Here is a 21,856-nt window from a genome sequence, read left to right as displayed (position 1 = left end):
CCATACACACGATCAGACTTTTTGACAACAAACCTGCAAATTAGCTGTTTTGGAGCAACATCCAACCATGTGTACACTCCATCGGACAAACTTTTTTGGTTTTCATCTGACTTTTGTTGGCTGTGCGAACGGACAAACTTTCTGGCAACAAAAGTCCGATGGAGCAAAGTCTGATCGTGTGTACAGAAAACCATAGGACTTTTGTACAAAGTACAAACACGCATGCTCAGAACCAATGCAAAAGATCAGACAACAATACAACACGTGATTTGGTGAAAGTTGGCTGAAAAAGTCCTGTTGTGTGTATGCAATACAAGTTCAGGGCTTCCGCCCTTTGTACAAAAATCCAAGGGAAAGTTTGTACAAAGTCCTATCGTGTGTATGGTTCTGAAGAAAAAGTTTTGCCTAGTTTTGGATGGAGTAAGGGAGGATTCTAACCCCTGTCAGTAACCTCCCCCCCCCCCCAACTTTTATCTCATTTAGATTTTGTAACATTTCCTGCCCCATAGCCAAGCAGGAGGTGTGAGGAAATTTCTTGGGGCCCCCAGGTCATCGGAACCAGTGTCCCCACTTGAAGCTTTACCCACGATTACTTTTCTGGGGATGAAATGCAATGTTTGGCATTTTCTTTTACTTTCAATGATAATGGTAAAGAGGACAAATAGAGGGGGAACCTAATGAACGGGGCACAAAATGCAATAAAAACTGACAGGTGTTCTAATCCATCTCCACCCTATCCAAAATTAAAGAAAAAAAGTTTAGGCCTTTAGTTATACTTTCAGTTGTCATCTCTCATACAGAAGAATGCTTGGTCAGGAGCGTCGGTTTTGTTCTTGTCTAATCTTACTGACCTAGAGGCCTGTAGGGCATTTTGCACACGATTGAAAATGCCAGATTAGAGGATTTGCAGGAGAAGGTGCCTTGTATTATGTATCTCGTGCTCTGTCCATGACATATACAGTATGCACAGGTATATCCCCTTTTCTGCCTACGTGGGGAGTGCTGTTTTTTTCCCATGTGGTTGATTTACTAAAACTGGAAGGTGCAAAATCTGGAGCAGCTGTGCATGGTAGTCTTTCAGCTTCCAACTTCAGCCTGTTCAATTATGTCCCTTTCACACAGGCTTTCCGATGACTTCCACCTGTTAGTTTTTCAGCGGGACCTGATCGGATACTCCATTCAGTCCTATGGAGCTGTTTATGTCAGCGGTGACATGTCCACTGACACCCTCTGCTATCTGATCCTGTCGATGAAAGCGGATCAGAGAAAAACAGACAAGTGGTCTGTTTTCATCTGATCCCCCCCCCATAGAGGAGAGCGGGGCTTTGACAGCTCTGTCTCAGCCCAGGGAATGGAGATGGACCTGTCATCTACCTGCTCAGCGGGGATAAGCGTATCGATCCCTGCTGAGCCAAGTGGAGTCCATCGGGCGGATCGCCTGTGTGAAAGGACCCTTAAGCCTCGTACACACGATCAGATTGTTGGCAGGGGATTGTCTGTTGACAGACTGTTGCCCTAAAATCTGACCATTAGTACGCTCCTGACAAATGTTGTCCAACTTTCGCCCAAAAAATGTTGGCTGGCAGGCTAGTAAATTTTCGCTGGACAAAATGGTCTGTCTGATTTTTGTATGGTCAGTACACAAATCGAAAAGTACAAATACTTATGCTCGGAATCAATGCTCACCAAACACGACATTAGCAGAAGGGGCCCAAAGGGTGGCGCTCAAGAGCTGAAATTTCTCATGGAATGTCACTACGTTTTGGGTTTGTTGGCCGACAATTGTATACCGTTAGTATGCAAAACAAGATCCTGGCACACGCACTTTGGACAAAAATCAGACCCTCAGTTGGCCAACAATCGCAGTGTGTACGAGGCTTTGACAAAAAAAAAGTGGAAGCTGGTTTTTGCACTCCATTTAGTAAATCAACCCCCATGTGTTCAGCGGGCTTCTCACAATAAGTTGTCTGTATGCTTGGAAAGTGGGCTCAGGAAGCTTTTCACAGTCCATGTTCTCTGTGACTGAGGGACTGCAGTTCTTTTGCTTTAATCTGTGTAGAATTTGCAGATGTAGATTATGGATGATCATAAGTGAGAATCTATTTCCCTTTAGCCTAGGTTCACACTTGTGCGATGCAGGAACCAGAGTGACTACAGCGCCGGTACCCGCATCTCTCCTGCGGGCAGCTCACACTACTCTCTGCCGGTGTCAATATAATGTTAATGATTAGTTCACAGATCGCAGTGCAAACTGAACTCGCACAGGAATCGGATCGCATAGGTGAGAACACCCTTGCAATGTGATTTCAGTGTGTGTGTGTGATTTCAGTGTGTGTGTGTGTGTGTGTGTGTGTGTGGGGGGGGGGGGGGGGTTGGAAAGTCCCTGCACTTTTTCTGCGACTCTAATGCGGGTTCAGCCACACAACTGTGTGCCTGAACTCGCATCGCACAGACATTGCATGTGATCAGCACCTGCGTCACATGCAATGTCTGAGATTGCATATCTATAGAGATCAGCTCAGGGTCTGTTTGTAAATCGGATGTTTAGCTTTGGGAATACAGATTTCTTTTTACTTGAATGTAGGTAGTTGCAGTCTTGTATCCTTGTTTTAAGAATGCTCTGAGGTGGTTGCCTTGGTTCGTTTTGTGGGAAGGGATCCAGTTGTATCTCGTGACCAGCTTTCATTTCAGTAAAAAAAAAAATATATATACACAGTCTGATGTTCCTTAGGTGTTTGGGTCAGTTTAGAGATTTGTAGAGTTCAAGAAACAGATTTTTTTTTTTTTTTTTTTTGTGAGATTGGCAATGTAGTAAAGGGGAATTGCAAAGGTCCTCTTTGCTTGCAGTTGAGATAATCATGAGGATGATGTGGTAGTAATAAGCCTGGGCAATTACAGGGAAACCTAGATGAGTATTTTTCCAGTTTTGCCATAAAAGACTTGCATATTATATTGCAAATGCCCATCCTATTGCCACACCCATTTTCTGCCTGAAGAGGTCCCAGCCAAAGGTAAAGGAGTCCTGCATAAGGATGAATTTTGAGTTTTGGTTCTGCGGGTAGATCCAGTTTCTCAAGGCGTGCCAGGCCAGCTGTTAAACCGTAATTGTAAGGGATGTTTAGAGATGCCACTTCTATGGTTACTATATATTTCTCTGGTATAGGCCCACCAGCTTTCTAAGGCCTCATGCACACTACAGCTCAAATAAGCTTCTCCTACGGGTGTTTAAGCTTTTACTTTTCTCTGCCTGGTAAAGGGGTTGTAAAGATAAATATTTTTTCACCTTAATGCATTAAGGTGAAACAGCATCTGAAAAATATACATCTGATAGTGCCCCCCTGTTTTACTTACCTGACCCCTCGAAAGTCCCACGCTCACCCCGGATGTCCTCTTCGCCACTCAGCCTGGCGCTGATTGGCTAGAGTGGATGGATTGAAAGCAGCGCATCCATTTGCTCACACTGCTGTCAATCACATCCAATGACACGGCGCGCCAGGAGCAGGGCCAAGTGATACAGTGAGCGCCTATAGCCGCCGGCTGTATCACAGGAGCATGCCCGCAGCTGCTTCTCGCCATGCGAGGGAGCTTGCATGAACGTGCGTACTTGCGGGTGGAAGCCGAGACAGCCACCGAGGGACCCCAGAAGACCAGGTTCGGGGCCACTCTGTGCAAAACGATCTGCACAGTAGAAGCAAGTATAACATGTTATTATAAATAACTTTACAACCCCTTTAACTCCCCTCCATGTTAACCTATGTGTCCATGCACACTAGGCATTTTTAGAGGTTTAGTGACTGGACGTTTTCAAGCAGAACAAAAAAAAAACCATGGTTTGGGGTTTAACACCTGTAGGAGCGGCTTCTTTTGAGCTGTGATGTGCATGAGGCCTTTGGCCACTAGAAGGAGCCAAGTACAGTCCTTTTTTTATTTGAAATCATCAAATTACAGTTCAAAAGCACAGGATATGTTTAAAGCGGGGTTCCGCCCTAAAGTGGAACTTCCGCTCATCGGAACTCTCCTCCCCTCCGGTGTCACAGTTGGCACCTTTCAGGGGGGAGGGGGTGCAGATACCTGTCTAAGACAGGTATTTGCACCCACTTCCGGGCATAGACTCCCAAGGGAGTCTGCTTCTTCCTGTCCCGGCGCGCTGCCTGCTGGGACACACACGGTCCCAGAGACAGCGTGGACCATTCCCATTGTGCTGTGTGACTCGCACATGTGCAGTAGAGAACCGGGAAGTGAAGCCGCAACACTTCACTTCCTGATTCCCTCACTGAGAATGGCGGCGGCAGCAGCAGAGACGATCGATGGGCCTCGGCTGCCGACATCGCTGGACCCTTGGACAGGTGAGTGTCCATTTATTAAAAGTAAGCAGCTGTGGTATTTATAGCTGCTGGCTTTTAATTTTTTTTTTTTTTCCAGTGGACTCCCTCTTTAATAATTTTTTACCACATTCAGAAAGCTGGGCAAATGGCTGTATTTATAAATATTTATAAATCATCCTCTGTTTTCCACCCAGCCTGCTATATTTTCAGTCAGTGTCCCAATTCCTGAATGCAGCCACCACTTTTAGGGACTGCTGAACTGCAATATATATTACCAGCATTATATGGTGCCATTGCATTGTCCAGCACTTTACAACATTTGCATGTGCCATACTATATAGTTTTGGGATCCATTCACACCAATGTGTTTTTCATGCTTTTTGCAGAAATGCAGGATCTCTTTTGTTTTATTTTTTTTGGTTCAATAGATTTTAATGTAGAAACTGTAGAAAAGCATGTAGTGCGTTTTTACTGCAACTTACGTTTTTAATTCTGCCCTGCGTAAACACTCAAAAGCAATGTGGATCAAGGTGACTATAGATGGATGCAGGGACTGAACGAATTTCAATCTGTATTTGGCCACTGCAGTTGGACAGAAGTTGATCTACCAATTGACTTGTATTCAGCCGCTCTGTCGGATAAAATCCACCCGATCAGTGGCTGCATCATTGATCTGTGTTTTCTAACCGGTGTGGATGGGGGAATCTGTTCAGTTTTTTTCATTCAGTCCGCTGGCTCAATAAAAATGTAACCATGTGTTTTCAGCTTTAGAAAGGCCCTCTCATGAGAGCTTATAGTCTGAAAGGTAAATTTTATGTTTTTTGTTGGAATTGGATATAATATAATATGCAGTGTCTGTACATGCTATCTTTGTTGCTGAACTATGTGGTTTTGCTTGCAACACATTTAGGAGCCTTTCACAGGGGCTGTGCCCGATCCGGTCCACCCGTCAGGTTTTCAGTCTGACCTCCCAGTCTCCCCTATGGAGCAGCGGATGTCAGTGGCGAAAATATTACCCCATAGAGGAGAGTGGAACTCTGTTCATGTCTGCTCTGTACAGTGGCGAGGACCTGGACCTGTCATCTGCCTGCTCAGCGGGGATCAGGAGAGCCATCACCCGCCGAGCAAACAGAATCCTCTACACAGAGGTGCCCGTGTGTAGTAAAAGGCTGGAATGATGGAGACTGATTGGAGACATGGACACGAATCGCAAAACGTCTCTTCCTTATACTTGGTCATTGTGCTGTTGTTGAATTTGAACAAACCCGTGCAGTTTTTAAATGTCGCTCCAGTCCTTATAGCCGCCATAGAGCTATTGGGAGGGGAGGAATAGACTTCCCTAATCCACCATCTCCCCATATTTCTCTGGTGCCCGTGAAGAAAGCGGCTGGCTCTCTGATGGTGTATGGCGGTATCTGTGCAATCCAGGATTGAAGTAAACTTTTCTTTGTGGTAACTGGAGAGAGCTGTGGAAAGTTCCATCTCATCAGTGAAAGTCCTTTGTTTACATAGACTCAATTTTTGTTTCGTAAATGGCTTGCAGAGCCTGTATGTGTATTAAAGAAAAAAAAAATTGACTCTTATTACAGGTTTGTAATAATGTGCTTCCTGCAAAGACTACAATAAATACTTGCCTGTCCTGCTGTCAGTTACCCACCTTTTGTTGTAGTGAAGAGAAACCTGCGGAATCCATCACTTCTGCCATTGTGATGATTAGCCAGTGACCTTTAGTGGCTGTCATGTAAGGTACACGGGAGAACCCTCAGCACACAGCATGGGATGAGAAATATTACACCCTTAGAAGTGTCCGATTCTGCAGCATCTTAAAGCGGGACTCCGCGTTTTTTTATTTTTTATTTTTTTTTTTTTTTTTTTTTTTAAAGCCAGCAGCTACAAATACTGCAGCTGCTGACTTTTAAAATAGTGACACTTACCTGTCCAGCGCGCCCGCGATGTCGGCACCCGAAGCCGATCTCTTGATCGTCTCTCGGGTCCTGCCGCCGCCATCTTGGGTATGGGAATCAGGAAGTGGAGCCTTTCGGCTTCATTTCCCGGTTCCCTACTGCGCATTCGCGAGTCGCGCTGCGCAATAAGGATGGACCTGCTGCCTCTGGAATCTGTGTGTTTCCCAGCGGGGGACTTGCGGAAAGAGGCGTAATGTACGCCCCTTTCCGCAGAGAGCTATCCCGGAAGTGGGTGCAGATACCTGTACTGTACAGGTACCTGCACCCCCCTCCCCCCTGAAAGGTGCCAATTGTGGCGCCGGAGGGGGGAGGGTTCCGATGAGCGGAAGGTCCACTTTAGGGTGGACCTCCACTTTAATCCTCTTACTACTGAAGAGATGGGCGTTGTGATCACAGGAGTAGTATGTACCCCCCCCCCCACAAATAGAGCTTTCTTTTGGTGGTATTTGATCACCTCTGTAGTCTTTTTTTATTTTTTTATTTTTATTTTTTTGCGTCAATATTTAAAAAAACACATTATTTTTTTGCTATAATATCCCCCCAAAAATATATACACTTTTTTTTCCTATTCTACATGGTTTTTGGGGGAAAAAAATCGCAATAAGCCTTTGGTTTGCACAAAAGTTATAGCGTCTACAAAATAGGGTATCGTTTTTAAGGCTTTTTTTCATTTATTTTTTATTTTATTTTTACTAGTAATGGTGGCGATCAGCGATTTATTTATTTTTTATTTTTTTAATTTTTTTATCATGACTGCGACATTATGGCAGACACGGACAATTTTGGGACCATTCACATTTATACAGAGATCAGTGCGATTAAAATTGCATTGATTACTGTGTAAATGTGACTGGCCGTGAAGGGGTTAACACTAGGGGGAAGGGGTTAAGTGTGTCTCAACTGTAGGGGGGATGGGCTAGTTGTGACACATCACTAATCATAGCTCCCAATCACAGGGAGCTATGATTGGTGTCACTAGGCAGAACGGGGAGATGCTTTTTTACATTATCTCCCCATTCTTCCTCTCTGTGAGACGATTGTGGGTATCCCTGCAGACATTGAGTCCACGGGACCCGTGATCCTACTCACGGAGTGCCCGGCGCGCACGCGATGGCACAGCAGCAAATTCAAAGGGATGTAATTTTCAGAAGGTATTTCACTGTGATTGAGAGAACCACAGGTGACACTGTTGGAATTACTGTTTAGCTTCTGGGAACTTTGACAATATTCCTGAACCTAGTACTACTTACTACTGAACCCCGAACTCTGAGTTCCTTTAAGCCACAGCCAGTATTCAGCGCAATGAAAACCACACCCAACTTTTTTCTCAGCTGCGATAAGAAGAGGGTACAACGGTGGAGCAGATAAGCAGGAGAGTACAGCAGTGGGGTAAATTAGCAGGAGGGGTTCAGCAGTGGGACGGAAGAACAGGGGGCTACAGTTATGGGGCAGATGAGCGAGGGGGGGGGGGGGTTCAGTGGTGGGACAGAAGAGCAGGGAGGTAAAGTGGTGGGGCAGATCTGAAAGGAAGTGCATTGGTGGGGCAGAAGAGCGGGGGTCACGGTGGTGGGGCAGAAGAGCGGGGGTCACGGTGGTGGGGCAGAAGAGCGGGGGGTTACGGAGGTGAGCAGGGGGGTACGGAGGTATATCGGTGGAACACATAAGCAGGGGGTTACAGTAGTGGGGCATAAGAGCAGGGGGAACAGAGGTGGACAGATGTGCAGTGGTGGGGCAGATGAGAAAGGGGGATACATCCAATGAGTTACAGTGGTGGGGCAGATAAGTTCAGGGTTAGGACAGATGAGAAGATGGTTCAGAGGTGAAACAGAAGAGCAATGGGGGTATGGCAGTGGAGCAGATGTGCAGGGAGGTACAGTGGTGGGGCAGATGAGCAGGTGGGGTTTCAGTGGTGGAGCAGCTGTGCAGGGGGATACAGTGATCAGGGGTATGAAGGTGCATGAATTGGGGCTGATCTGAGGCTTGAGAGTGTAGGATGTCAATTTATCACTACTCCAGTATTTTACAGCATTTACTTTATAAAAAAAAAATCCTTTTTGCGATTGAGTGCGTAAAGTGGCCATTTTTTTTTTATAAATCCGCACTCTCAATTTCTTTGAAAACATTTTTCGGCAAACTGCTCAAAAGGTTGCCTACCCCTGGTATAGTGTGTGACTCTCTGCAAAAGCTGTGTGCTGTATCAGTGGTGTAGATATGTTGTAAAAGATGAGATTCCTGTCTGCTTTTTGCTGTAGAACTGTCTTAAAAAATGCCCTGCCTGTATAAATAAGCTACTATTTTTCATACAATACGGGTGTCATTTTGTGAGGTTTTCAGACTGTAAGGACCAGTTCACACCAGAACTCAGAGCTAGAAACTCGTGTTCCATATGCGTTTTGAAAATGCACTGCCCTTGTGATCTGCATTGGTTGTTGATGCAGTGCATTTGCCTCCACCAGTTTACATGGTACAGACATGCCATGTGATCTAGTTGCTCTGCATTTTGTAAAGTGTTACATGCGCTACTTTTGTTGTGATTGGTGTGATTCCAGCTCATTTAAATGAATTGGCTAAAATTACACTGCATCCGGATCACGTGTGAATCGCACAGGAATGCACAGCACATACCTGTGTTATTAATGGTGTGAACCGGTCCTGAAGCTACTCGTGTACACTGAATTTGCAAACAAATTTGAAAAGCAACCTACAGTGCCTTGTGAAAGTATTCGGCCCCCTTGAACTTTTCAACCTTTTGCCACATTTCAGGCTTCAAACATAAAGATATAAAATTTTAATTTTTTGTGAAGAATCACCAACAAGTGGGACACAATTGTGAAGTGGATCGGATAATTTAAACTTTTTTAGCAAATAAACTGAAAAGTGGTGCGTGCAAAATTATTCGGCCCCTTTACTTTCAGTGCAGCAAACTCACTGCAGAAGTTCAGCGAGGATCTCTCAATGATCCAATGTTGTCCTAAATGACTGATGGTGATAAATAGAATCCACCTGTGTGTAATTAAGTCTCTGTATAAATGCACCTGCTCTGTGATAGTCTCAGGGTTCTGTTGAAAGCGCAGAGAGCATCATGAAGACCAAGGAACACACCAGGCAGGTCTGTAATACTGTTGTGGAGAAGTTTAAAGCCGGATTTGGATACAAATAGATTTCCCTAGCTTTAAAGCGGAGGTCCACCCTAAAGTGGACCTCCGCTCATCGGAACCCTCCCCCCCTCCGGCGCCACAATTGGCACCTTTCAGGGGGGTGCAGATACCTGTACAGTACAGGTATTCTGCACCCACTTCCGGGATAGCTCTCTGTGGAAAGGGGCGTAGATTACGCCCCTTTCTGCAAGTGCCCCGCTGCCTGCTGGGAAACACACAGATCCCAGAGGCAGCGGGGACCGTCCTTATTGCGCAGCACGATTCGCGCATGCGCAGTAGGGAACCGGGAAATGAAGCCAAAAGGCTCCATTTCCTGATTCCCATACCCAAGATGGCGACGGCAGGACCCGAGAGACGATCTAGAGATCGGCTTCGGGTGCCGACATCGCGGGCGTGCTGGACAGGTAAGTGTCACTATTTTAAAAGTCAGCAGCTGCAGTATTTGTAGCTGCTGGCTTTAAAAAAAAAAAAAAACGCGGAGTCGCGGCGGACTCCCGCTTTAAACATCCCAAGGAGCACTGTGCAAGCGATCATTTTGAAATGGAAGGAGTATCAGACCACTGCAAATCTACCAAGACCTGGCCGTCCCTCTAAACTTTCAGCTCAGACAAGGAGAAGACTGATCAGAGATGCAGCCAAGAGGCCCATGATCACTCTGGATGAACTGCAGAGAACTACAGCTGAGGTGGGAGAGTCTGTCCATAGGACAATAATAAGTCGTACACTGCACAAAGCTGGCCTTTATGGAAGAGTGGCAAGAAGAAAGCCATTTCTCAAAGATATCCATAAAAAGTCTCATCTAAAGTTTGCCACAAGCCACCTGGGAGACACACCAAACATGTGGAAGAAGGTGCTCTGGTCAGATGAAACCAAAATCGAACTTTTTGCCCACAATGCAAAACGATATGTTTGGTGTAAAAGCAACACAGCTCATCACCCCCAACACACCATCCCCACTGTCAAACGTGGTGGTGGCAGCATCATGGTTTGGGCCTGCTTTTCTTCAGCAGGGACAGGGAAGATGGTTAAAATTGAGGGGAAGATGGATGCAGCCAAATACAGGACCATTCTGGATGAAAACCTGTTGGAGTCTGCAAAAGACCTGAAACTGGGACAGAGATGTATCTTCCAACAAGACAATGATCCCAAACATACAGCAAAATCTACAAAGGAATGGTTCACAAATAAACGTATCCAGGTGTTAGAATGGCCAAGTCAAAGTCCAGACCTGAATCCAATCGAGAATCTGTGGAAAGAGCTGAAAACTGCTGTTCACAAACGCTCTCCATCCAACCTCACTGAGCTCGAGCTGTTTTGCAAGGAAGAATGGGAAAGTATTTCAGTCTCTCGATGTGCAAAACTGATAGAGACATACCCCAAGCGACTTGCAGCTGTAATCGCAGAAAAAGGTGGCTCTACAAAGTATTAACACAAGGGGGCCGAATAATTTTGCACGCCCCACTTTTCATTTTTTTATTAGTTAAAAAAGTTACAAAAATCCAATAGTTTTTTATTCCACTTCACAATTGTGTCCCACTTGTTGGTGATTCTTCACAAAAAATAAAAATTTTATATCTTTGTTTGAAGCCTGAAATGTGGCAAAAGGTTGAAAAGTTTGAGGGGGGTGAATACTTTCGCAAGGCACTGTATGTTAAAATGTAATCAAGTTATTTAAAGTTATCTTAATCTCATTCCTGCATATGCACTATTGCGTTGTAGAATAACACCCCAATGCACCTGTGATGCAACGCACCACCATGCCCAGTAATATACCAGCTACATACAGTTTACAATTCTTGGACTTCATTGCATAGCTGATTAGGGCCATTGTGCAGCAAGTATCAGTGTGGCCAAGGAGCTTATACTGATCGATTTTTTTTTTTTTTTTTTTTTTTTTTTTTTTTTCTGGCTCTGCGGCTGTTCCCATTGTACCACTTAGTGTGATTAGGGGCGGAAGATGCCGTCAGTTTGTGTCTTGAGCTGCGCATCTGTCTTACAAAGAATAAAAGCACTCCATGCACAGTACAGTGAGAACCGTTATGGAGGTTGTCTATTTGAACAGGCTTCCTGGTCGCAGCTAATTGCACATACCTGTGGTCCCTGTTGCAGATTTACCTGACACTTGCTGTCTCATGGCCCTTATTTTCTGTTTTGGGGCTAAAATATACATTGTTGCAGCTATGTTTTCCCTATACATGTGCAAGATTTGCTTCCTGCTCAAGCTGTCCCTAGACTTTATAGCAGTGATGGCGAACCTTTTTGAACCCGAGTGCCCAAACCGCGACGCAAAACCAACTTATTTCTTTCAAAGTGCCAACACAGAATTAAACCTGCCAGCTTTGAATGAGCCCTAAGGGACTAAAAAGAATGCAGAATGCACTGTGCAACATACACTGACCTACCTGACCATTGCATTCACCTACATGACCATTGCATTCACCTACATGACCATTGCACTCACCTACATGACCATTGCACTCACCTACATGACCATTGCACTCACCTACATGACCATTGCACTCACCTACATGACCATTGCACTCACCTACATGACCATTGCACTCACCTACATGACCATTGCACTCACCTACATGACCATTGCACTCACCTACATGACCATTGCACTCACCTACATGACCATTGCACTCACCTACATGACCATTGCACTCACCTACATGACCATTGCACTCACCTACATGACCATTGCACTCACCTACATGACCATTGCACTCACCTACATGACCATTGCACTCACCTACATGACCATTGCACTCACCTACATGACCATTGCACTCACCTACATGACCATTGCACTCACCTACATGACCCATGCACTCACCTACATGACCCATGCACTCACCTACATGACCATTACACTCACCTACTGTACATGACACATGCTTCCTGCACTACTAACATGCCCCCACACAGTACAATGTAGATCGGAGGATCCACCCTCCTCCTTACCTTTCTATTGCCTCATCGTCCAGCTCTCCCCAGACAGCATTGAAGGAATCCCCGACATCCAGCCACTCCTCGATATCCCCGCCGCCTGGATGCCAGCTAGCAGCCATTGCACCTCTCCCCATGGAAAATCAGCTCCCAGCACCGCCCCTCCCCCTTCTCTTTTTCACAGGCTGCACTAGGACAGACTGAACCAAAGTCGTCCTGGAGCAGAGGGAGCTGGTACCTGCAGAAAGGAATGAAGCAAGGAAGAGAGCTGGCTCCTCCCTGCCTGCAACGTCAGTGCAAGTGACTGTCTGGCTGGGGGATTCCCCTGGCGTGCCGACAGGGAGGGCTTGACGTGCCAGCTGTGGCACGCGTGCCATAGGTTCGCCATCACTGCTTTATAGAGTTGGTGGGATTGTTTATAACTTTACAAACTGAGCTTGTGGTTTACTGTCTACCATTGGCAAGTGGAAGATTCATTTGACAAAATTTCACTTTTTTTAACTTGACTAATAAAATTGGCTAACAAATGTATTTCTTGATTCTGCCCATAATGACTTTCATAATTTAACCAGTTCAGCTCTATGTACGTCCAAAGAGTGAACCTTTATTCACAAGCTGATGCTTGCAGAAGAAGCCATCAGCCTGTACGTGTTTTGTTCAACTGGCTTCAGAGTAAAAATGATGCGGCAGCTCCATAGCCGCCAATTACTTTCACACAGCCGGTGTCCTGTCGAGAAATGTCCTCCAGCGGATAGTGTGTCCCCCCCCCCCCCCCTGTACTGCGCAGGCGCTGCGCTTGCGCAGTACGGAGGACAAACGAGTCGCTGAAAGTCTCCAAAGAATAACAGGTGTTCATCGGCTCTATGCGGCGCCTGCGCACTTAATACTACATTGTCACATGCTCCCGATACTCGTTGAACTCTGCAAGGGGCCGTTTGACACAATGTGTAGAGCTGATGAACAGCTGTTAATCCTAAGACGCTTTCTGCGTCTCTTTTGTCATCTGTACTGTGCAAGCGCTGCGCCTGTGCAGTACAGGGCGGACACTATCCGATGGGGGGACCTTTCTTGTCAGAACACCGGCAGCATGGTCACACCCCCCCCCCCCTCCTCTTTCCTCCCCCGCCAACACAAGCCTAGGGAGCGCACGCGTATATAAACCGTGGTTTGAACTACTTGTGTGAAATATTGCTGCGAATGTCAGAATGCGAACAATAATTCTAGCACAAGAGCTACTAGCTAACTCGAAACTGATAAGCTGTAAAAGCTTTCAAAGCGTCACCTATGGTCATTTTTGGGCAGCATAGTTTTTGGCGCTATAGCAGGCACACGCTGTTTTAAGACATGGAATGTTTTGTTTCAATTTACTTCATGCATCCTCATCTTTTATATTTTAACCAAAAATGGGTATTGTGTGGTTGTGCACTAAAATTTATTTTATTATTATTCTGGAAAATTTGTGTTTTTAATAAACACTTTTGCAAATATGTGAAAGAAATTTGCAACTATCCCCTTTTTCTACATGGCCTCTGCTTTCAGAAAATATATAATGTTCTGGGGGTTTAAGTAATTTTATTGCCAAAAATTAAGATTTGTATATGACAAATTGTTCTGGACCTGAACTGGTTAATCAATACTGTACATTCCTTTAAGTGCTTTTCTTTTGTTTGCTTCTTGTAGGACCACTCCCAGAAGGGGGCGTTGTCAGTTCCCGAATTGAATGAAAGAGCATGAGTTTCCAAAGACACTCTATTCAAGTTTCAGCTTTGGATTGAGTAACATCTTCCAATTCTCCAGGACTAAAGGATGGATCAAGGATAGCAATACAGGTAACATTTTGCACACATTTATGTTTTTAGTATGTGCTTAGTTTGCTGGCTTTGTTTTTTATTTTATGCAGAGGCACAGGAGACGTGCATTTGTGTTTGACTGTATCTCTATTGTGATCTTAACATTTTTGGTCACGAAGAAAGCATCATCCCCACCAAAATAAAGCTTTTGAATGCAAGCTACACTTATTAAGCCACAAATCAAGCATAACAGAAATTGATGTCCTTTCAAAATCTGTCACCTAAGCCTGGCTTTTTTTCTTTATTTTTTTTTCTTTTGTATTGCTGCCATCATGAAACACTCTACTCGGTAGTGTTTGGGGGGGGGGGGGGGGGTTCTTTCATGTTAAAGGGTAACCATTTTTGAACTAACCCTCTCTCTCAGCCATCTTGCCACCTTCACAAAGTTTGAGTACATTATAATTAGAAACCAAATTTTTAGCCAAACCAGTGTCTACCATGTCATAACTTCCATGTGTCATACTGTCCATTTTTCCAGCAGTTTTAGAAGTCATGCATCCTTAGGATCTACTATAGTTTTGTGATGTGTCCTGTTGTGGAGATTTCCCTTCACTTTGTGTTCCAAAGGGACAACCACACGTGGCTTCTGCATTGCATTAAAATCCAGCCTGTCCCATTTCTGCATGCATTCCAGCCCATTTATTTTGACTTGGCTGTTGAACAGAAAGCAAGACAAGCTCATACATTGCAGTACAGTGTTGTGTGGACTCTAATCCCCTGTTCACACTGGTGCGATTTGACAGTTCCAAATCGGGAAAAGTCACACCCCATTGCTGGCAATGGAACTGTTCATATCACAGCAATTATGAATAAGGTTACTGCACTATTTTTTTACCCTATTTGTTTTATTACGAATTGCATAGACTTCTATTAAATGAAGACGCAAGCCACAATGAAATCAGCAGTGCAGATTTCACTGATGCGCAGCTTTGAAATCAATTTCAAAGCCGCGACGATGTGAATGGGGGCTAAAGCAGACCCAATGTTTAAAAACAACCCTGATTTTGTATGGCTTTTGGGGTTTTACACTTGTGGCTGAGGTGCACTAAAACCATGCTCTATAGCTGCATTGTTACTGCTTCCCCTTTTTAGGTGCAAAGGCAGTGGCCAGGGTTGTACACATGGCTGTGGCAGGAATTATATCCCATACCGCAATAGTGCCAATCTAGCAGGACATATTTAAAGGAGAAGTCCAGCCAAAGCTTGCTTGGCTCTGCTTCTCATCCTATAAATCACAGGAGTGCAATTTGTTTTGCACTCGTGTGACCCGACTGAAGTCAGCTCTCTGCTGACATCATGGATATCAGTCCAGGCACCACGTCATCCTGACAATGGAAGTGTGGATCCGCCAGGTGCCTGGGCTGACACCTGTCTCAGGCTCTCAGCCATACTTCTCGTTTTAAGGGGATGTAGCTCTGCTGCAACTGCATGCAATCCAAACATTTGTAATTGAGGTATTGTGGGGTTAACACAGGGTGATGAGGTGATATTGCCACCTCACTGACTGTCAAAAACCTCTGAAAAAGCGATCCACGTGCAGATGGGTTTTAAGAGAGGCAGGTACCTCACCCAACTGTGTCACTCATTCACGTTATTCTGTGAACCGTAAACTACAAAGGCTGTCGGATTGTTCTCGATGAAAGTTCATTGAAAGTTCTTGTCGGTGTGTAACTGCTCCTACGAGGTATGATCAGACAGCTTACACAGTCTGCAAGAGCCGTGCATAGCACCCACTATCTGCTGTTAATGGGTGCAATGCTTTGCAGGCTACCAATAAAAAGAAAAGAAAAAATGCATGCACATTTTTACCTGCAAAAAAGATGTGCATTTATTTTTATTTATATATTTTTTGATAAGGTGACCTTTAAAAAGGTTGTAAACCTGTGAGAAAAAAGGAAAAAAACTGCAAGACAAAGACATAATGAGCTATTATGCATCGCATACTAGCTCATTATGAAATACTTCCCTTAGAACTAAGCTCTCTGACACCTGCACACCACTGAGACGGCTGGCATTTTCCCTGGTGTTTTTCCAGGCTCTGGCACTGTAATTGGCCGGAGCCATAATGATGTCACTCCCACGCATGTACGCGGGAGCTGCCGTTCAAAGCACAGGGCTCAGAAGGAACGGCACCTTCCTTCAGAGCCCATGTGCCAGTGATGTCACTGGCTGCATGTAATTGCCTCCTAAACTGGATGTTTTCTCTACCTATAATAAGGCTAACCTATAGGTAAATGTCTGCAGAGGAAGTTTACTTCCTCTTAACCTTTTTAAAGTGGTTGTATACTCCTGTAGGTGATTTTTAGGTACAGGTAAATCTATAATGAGGCTTACCTGTAGGTAAAATGAATGTCTCCTAAACCTGTATGTTTTAGGAGATATTAACCTCGCTTGCAGCCGCTGATGTCAACGGTGTATGCGCAGTGAAGATCCAGCGTATTGTGCCAAAACTGAGGACTCCTATGCGAATGGGAACCTGGAAGAAATGCCAAGGGGAAAACGTCAGCTCCCTCGGTGTTGACCGGGATGCGATGTGGGGACCTCTTTCCAAGATGGCTCATTATGCCTTTGCCTTACACAGGTTTTTTTTTGTTGTTGTTTTTTTTGTGTGGGTATACAACCAGTTTACGCTTAAGGCTGGGTTCACACTGCTGCAATGCGGGAACGCTGCGAATCCACTGCGGGTTCCCACATCGCATGCCTCCCGGCGGCAGTTTACACTGCCCTATGCGAACGGCTGGGAGTGTCAGTGAAAAGTTAATGACACCCCCAGATCAGTTTGCATATTGCAGTGCGATCTGCAAACTCGGACAGGAATCGGATCGCATGGTGTGAACACCCATGCGATAAGATTCTGCTGCGGACCAAAAAAGGGTCCTGTGCGAGTTTGGGCCGGATGCAATGCGAATTCAGTCATACTATCTGTATGGCTGAACTCGCATCGCACAGAGATCGGATGTGATTTGCAGTGCGGTACAAATCGCATCAGATCTTATCACCGCAGCAGTGTGAACCCAGCCTAAAGGTTTAACTACAGTTGTGAGGTTTTGCATAGGTTGTTTTGGGTAGAAGTCTGCCCTGATTGACAGATATGCTTGGTGGATGAAGCAAGGATTGCCTGGGGTCAGCTTTTTTTTCCTTGATTAGTTCCTTGCTATATCTCAATCTGGAGGTGGATTGAAAGGACCCCATCAATATAAAGCCCAGGCCCTCTTCCTCCTGTGTACAGTCAGACACACTCTGCACTCACTTCTGCAGCTGCTGGCTTGACGCTTGCTCTGTAAGGTTTGGCTACTGCTGCTCTTACAAACCTGCATATTTATTTTCAGAATTGCAGTGTGGGAGCAAAAGCATCACCTGCAATGGAGGAAGTGCCAAGTGCTCTGTCTTCTTCCGTGGCATTTGAAACTGAAATCAACCTTGAAATCTTGGAGAGCAGTTCTCCTGGTATGATAGTTTATGTATTCTTATAGAATAATTAAGAATGTTAAGTGTCTATTAAGTAATAACTTTAGGTTTGACAGGGCTGGACAAATAACTAGAACAATGTGGCCAGCATACCATTTTTAAAATAAAAATAATCACAACTTTGATTTGCAAATTGCTCATATTTGCTGATCATTTGTGTCATACGTGTTTAATTGAAGCTCAGCTGCTGCAATGCTCACTTTTAGTTTGGAAGTGACAATCCTATAATTTGTGACAAATGAAAGATGTTTGTGTCTGTACCGGACACTTTTTGTGTGATCCAAAACGGAGGCCAACTGTTTATTTTTGGAAAAGTACCTTAAATGAGACTTTGCTCCTGCAATGTAATTGAATTTGTCCACCCATGTCTGTTTTGTATTGTTTGTAAGGAATGTTGTTGTCCTTTTTTTATGTAGGGCTGCATACATGGCAACGAAGCAATGAAAGAGATGGGAATTGTCCTTGTTTACACCCGGTTTTGTATTACAATAGTGATTGGGTGTAACTAGTGCCAACACTGGGGCACATTGTATAATCATTTCCATAATCTACATAAACCTCAGACTACTGAGAATTTTCTTTGTTTCTTTTATTCTGCTTACTTGATGGATACCCAACAAGTGTTCTTTTTATAGCCTTCCATGAAACTGCTTATGGTAAAGAAATATGTAATTTTATTTCTACCTGAAGAAGGCTGTTAAGCCCGAAACTCTTGTACATGGAACACTATCATGCTTGTAATTTTCATTTTTTTTTTTTTTTTTTTTTTTTTTTTTTAGTGCAGCAATCCCCCTTTTCTTGTTTTTCTCCTAAATATCGCCCTTGGAATGGCCTGATTGCCTTGTACTGTGATTTTATTCCCCATTTTAAAACTTACCTTTACATTTAATACCTTTTTTGAGTCCCATTCACACCACAATCTTGCATTTTTTTCCTTGTGCTGCTTTTAATCTCATTTGCATATTTTGGCATGCATTTTTTTAAAGGTGTTTGTGTGTGTTGTGTGTGTTTTTTTATTTTTTATTTTTTCTATGGGTTTGCATGCATTTTGTACATGTGTAGCATCATGTTGGGTTATTTCCTTGCAGTGCATTTTTTTGTTTTTTAAAGAGCTTTTTTCAATTTTTTATTTTTCTAGTTTTGTGTAAAATTGCATCCTGCAGTACTTTCTTTATCCCCCCGTCATGTGAACTCCTCTCATTGGGAAAACATTACTTTTTATTGTGTTGGGGGGGGCATTCAAACACAGCAAGTTAAACAAGCCCTTAAAAAAACTGCATTAGGCCCCTTTCACACGGGACGGATCAGTAATGATCCGCCCCGTGATGATCCGCTTGCTCAGCGGGGATCGCTCCGTTGTCCCCGGTGAGCCGGTGGATAACAGGGTGGTCCCGGCACACTGTGCAGGGACCGCCCTGTCAGCTCTCCTCTATGGGGATCGGATGAGCACGGACCGTCTGGTCCGTGTTCATTCAATCCGCTCTGCAAACGGATAGAAAAATAGGATTTTCCTCCGTCTGCAGAATCGGACAATTGCGGAGGCGGACGATAGCGGGTGTCTGCGGATGAACCCGCTATCCCATAGGAATGCATGTATGTCTGTATTTCATCCGCAAACGGATGGATGAAATACGGACATAATGTCCGCATGTGTGAAAGGGGCCTTAGGGAAAATGGAGCATACCTGAGACATCTGTTGACACATCTGCGTGTCTCCTCTGCAGACAGTAAAGGCACTACCTGTGTGTGTGGTGTTGGTGTTGGTGTTGGTGTTGGTGTTGGTGTTGGTGTTGGTGTTTTTTTTTTTTTTTTTTTTTGCTTCACTTTAACTGATTTAGGTCTAGGGAATTTGGTAAGGCAGTTTTGCCTATCCTAACCTCCTCTCCCACCACAGGCTCTTATTGTACTTCTAGACCTGTCTCTTCTGCCTGCCTTTCTCTGCTCTCTGGTGGGTCAAGGTCCTCTGTATTGGACATGAAGATGCCATAGCATAGGAAAGTGTCTGCCCGGGAAGAGGAGGATTAGATAAGTAAATAGCAGCCCCACTGCAAGGGAAGTTTTTTAGGGTTCCTGCATTAAAGGATAAGCTCGCCTTTGTACAAAAAAAAAATCAGTGATCTATTGATCACAGGTGCCAATGCTTTTAGGCTCCTGCAACAAAAAATATATTTAATTTTTTTGCAGGTAAAAAAAAAATGTGCATTTTATTTTTTGTTGCAGGAGCCTGTAAAGCATTGCACACGCGATCAGAAGATCGCTGATGCAGGACTCCTGCAGACCTGTCCGTGTATCTGCTTGCATGTACGTGTACATGCACTCTGACAGGGAGAATCCATGAACTATCAGCGTGCCGTGGTAGTTCATTGAGAATTACGAGCCAACAGCCGCAAAGGCTGTAAATGAGTGACGCGGGTCCCCCCCCCCAGTTCAATTTTTTTTCTAAGATTTTGAAAGCTGGCGTGGGAGATGATCCCTGCTAGCTGTCAGAGCCGGGGCTGGGCCTTTCATAACATGTTACACGGTACACCCAGAATATGGGTGTAACATGTTATGAGGCGAACTTCTCCTTTTAAAGCAGGTCCTGCATTTTCTTGCAAGGTCCGCTCTAATGCCCTGAAGACCCCTTTCACACCACACCGCACATTGCGTCAGCGGTAAAACGCCGCTATTTTTAACAGCGTTTTACCGCCGGATTTGCGGCGCATTCCAGACGCTAGCGGGGCGCTTTTACCCCCGCTAGCGGCCGCAAAAGGGTTAAAACCGCCGGCAATAGCAGCGTTTTGCCGGCGGTATTACAGCGCTGCCCCATTGATTTCAATGGGGAGCAGCGGTGCAGGAGCGGTAAACACATCGCTCCAAAGAAGCTGCTGGCAGGACTTTTCCCTGACGTCCTGCCAGCGCACCGCTGCAGTGCTTTCACACTACATACAATGGTGCAGCTTCTTTAGGGCGGATTGCAGGCGCCATTTCTAACGCTATAGCGCCTGCAAAACGCCCTGCTGTGAAAGGGGTCTTACCCTTTTTCTATTCGGATACGTTATTTGGGTAATGTTTGGTTTATTACTTTGCAATGAACTTTTACAAGCTGTTGAATTGCAAGCGTTTTCATTATGAGAATGAAAGCAGCTGCTATTTTTGTAATTTGATTTTACTTGGATAGACTGGCACACAGCCATGTGATGTAAACCAGAGCAGCGTGACAGAGTTGTTACATTGGATTGCTTTGTTAGTCATTTTTTATTTTTTATTTAGCTGCTCTGGAACAGAAGTATAACAAACCAAATCCTGCCTTTGACCACTCAATTGTCAGTCTGTTTTGAGTCTGTATGATTAAAATCTGTCTTCTCTCCTATGATAAATGTGTTAGACCTATGCAAATCTGTTTGTTGCCCAGAATAGCAGACCCTTAAGTTGGCTATACAATATAATGTATATGTAGTACTGGGGAAAAATGAATTATATTTCAAATATAGGTGGGCCATTGTACTACATAGTTAAAAGGAGATTGTAGAATCAGATTGTTTAGTGTATGGTTATAAGAGCTATTCCAGCAGGATCCTTTCCTTCTGGTGGGGACACACCAGCATAAGGCCTGGTTCACACCTTTGCAGTCTGGCTATTCCAGGTGCCTTTTGCATTTTTTAATACACATTTTTGATCCATTGAAGTCTGTGGAACCAAAAACCAGAAAAGTCCCTGGCCGTCCCTAAAATGCACAGATGTGAATGTAACCCATAGAAAACAATGTTAAATGGACTGTAGTGGGTTTCTGCAAAACTCCAGGAGTGAGTGTGATGGATAACTTTATAATCTCGTTCTGAAATATTGTTGTAAACATTGGTTAGGCTTATGAAGGTGTAATCCTTTATGGAGGACAAACTGCAAAACTTATTTGAGGTTCTATGGAGTGGAGATGACATTGTGATCAAATTGTGTTTTATTCAGCATTTCTCCTCTGTGCAAAGTGTTTAAAGAGCTTGTGAACTGTCCCTTTTGGGACTATTTCTGTATATATATATATATATATATATATATACCAGGGATGTATCAGATGAAAATGGGGTCATCTGCGGAAAAAGGTGGCGATAATGGCATCAAAAACGCAATATGGGTGCATTTTTTTGATGCATTTCAATGGG

The 21,856-nt window shown here is 44.4% G+C and overlaps 1 protein-coding gene across 4 annotated transcripts in view; it reads left to right on the top strand.

The window, feature by feature from the left end:
• The window catches only part of DIDO1 (death inducer-obliterator 1), a 97,104-nt gene that overhangs the window by 14,468 nt on the left and 60,780 nt on the right, over positions 1-21,856 (top strand). For 3 of the 4 annotated variants that reach the window (XM_077460328.1, XM_077460325.1, XM_077460326.1), the window contains exon 2: positions 14,080-14,228. In XM_077460328.1, the coding sequence (XP_077316454.1) occupies positions 14,120-14,228 (109 nt within the window). In that variant the 5' untranslated portion in view covers positions 14,080-14,119. Of the gene's footprint in view, positions 1-14,078; positions 14,229-17,578; positions 17,697-21,856 lie in introns of those variants that run through there. The other variant, XM_077460327.1, reaches the window with a different exon arrangement.

Source organism: Lithobates pipiens, unplaced genomic scaffold, assembly GCF_037356315.1.
Source record: "Lithobates pipiens isolate NorthernLeopardFrog02 unplaced genomic scaffold, aLitPip1_a1.2 Scaffold_28, whole genome shotgun sequence".
Classification (NCBI taxonomy): Eukaryota; Metazoa; Chordata; class Amphibia; order Anura; family Ranidae; genus Lithobates; species Lithobates pipiens.
Note: the sequence above shows the minus strand (reverse complement) of the source record. Positions and strands in the feature narration are given on the sequence as shown.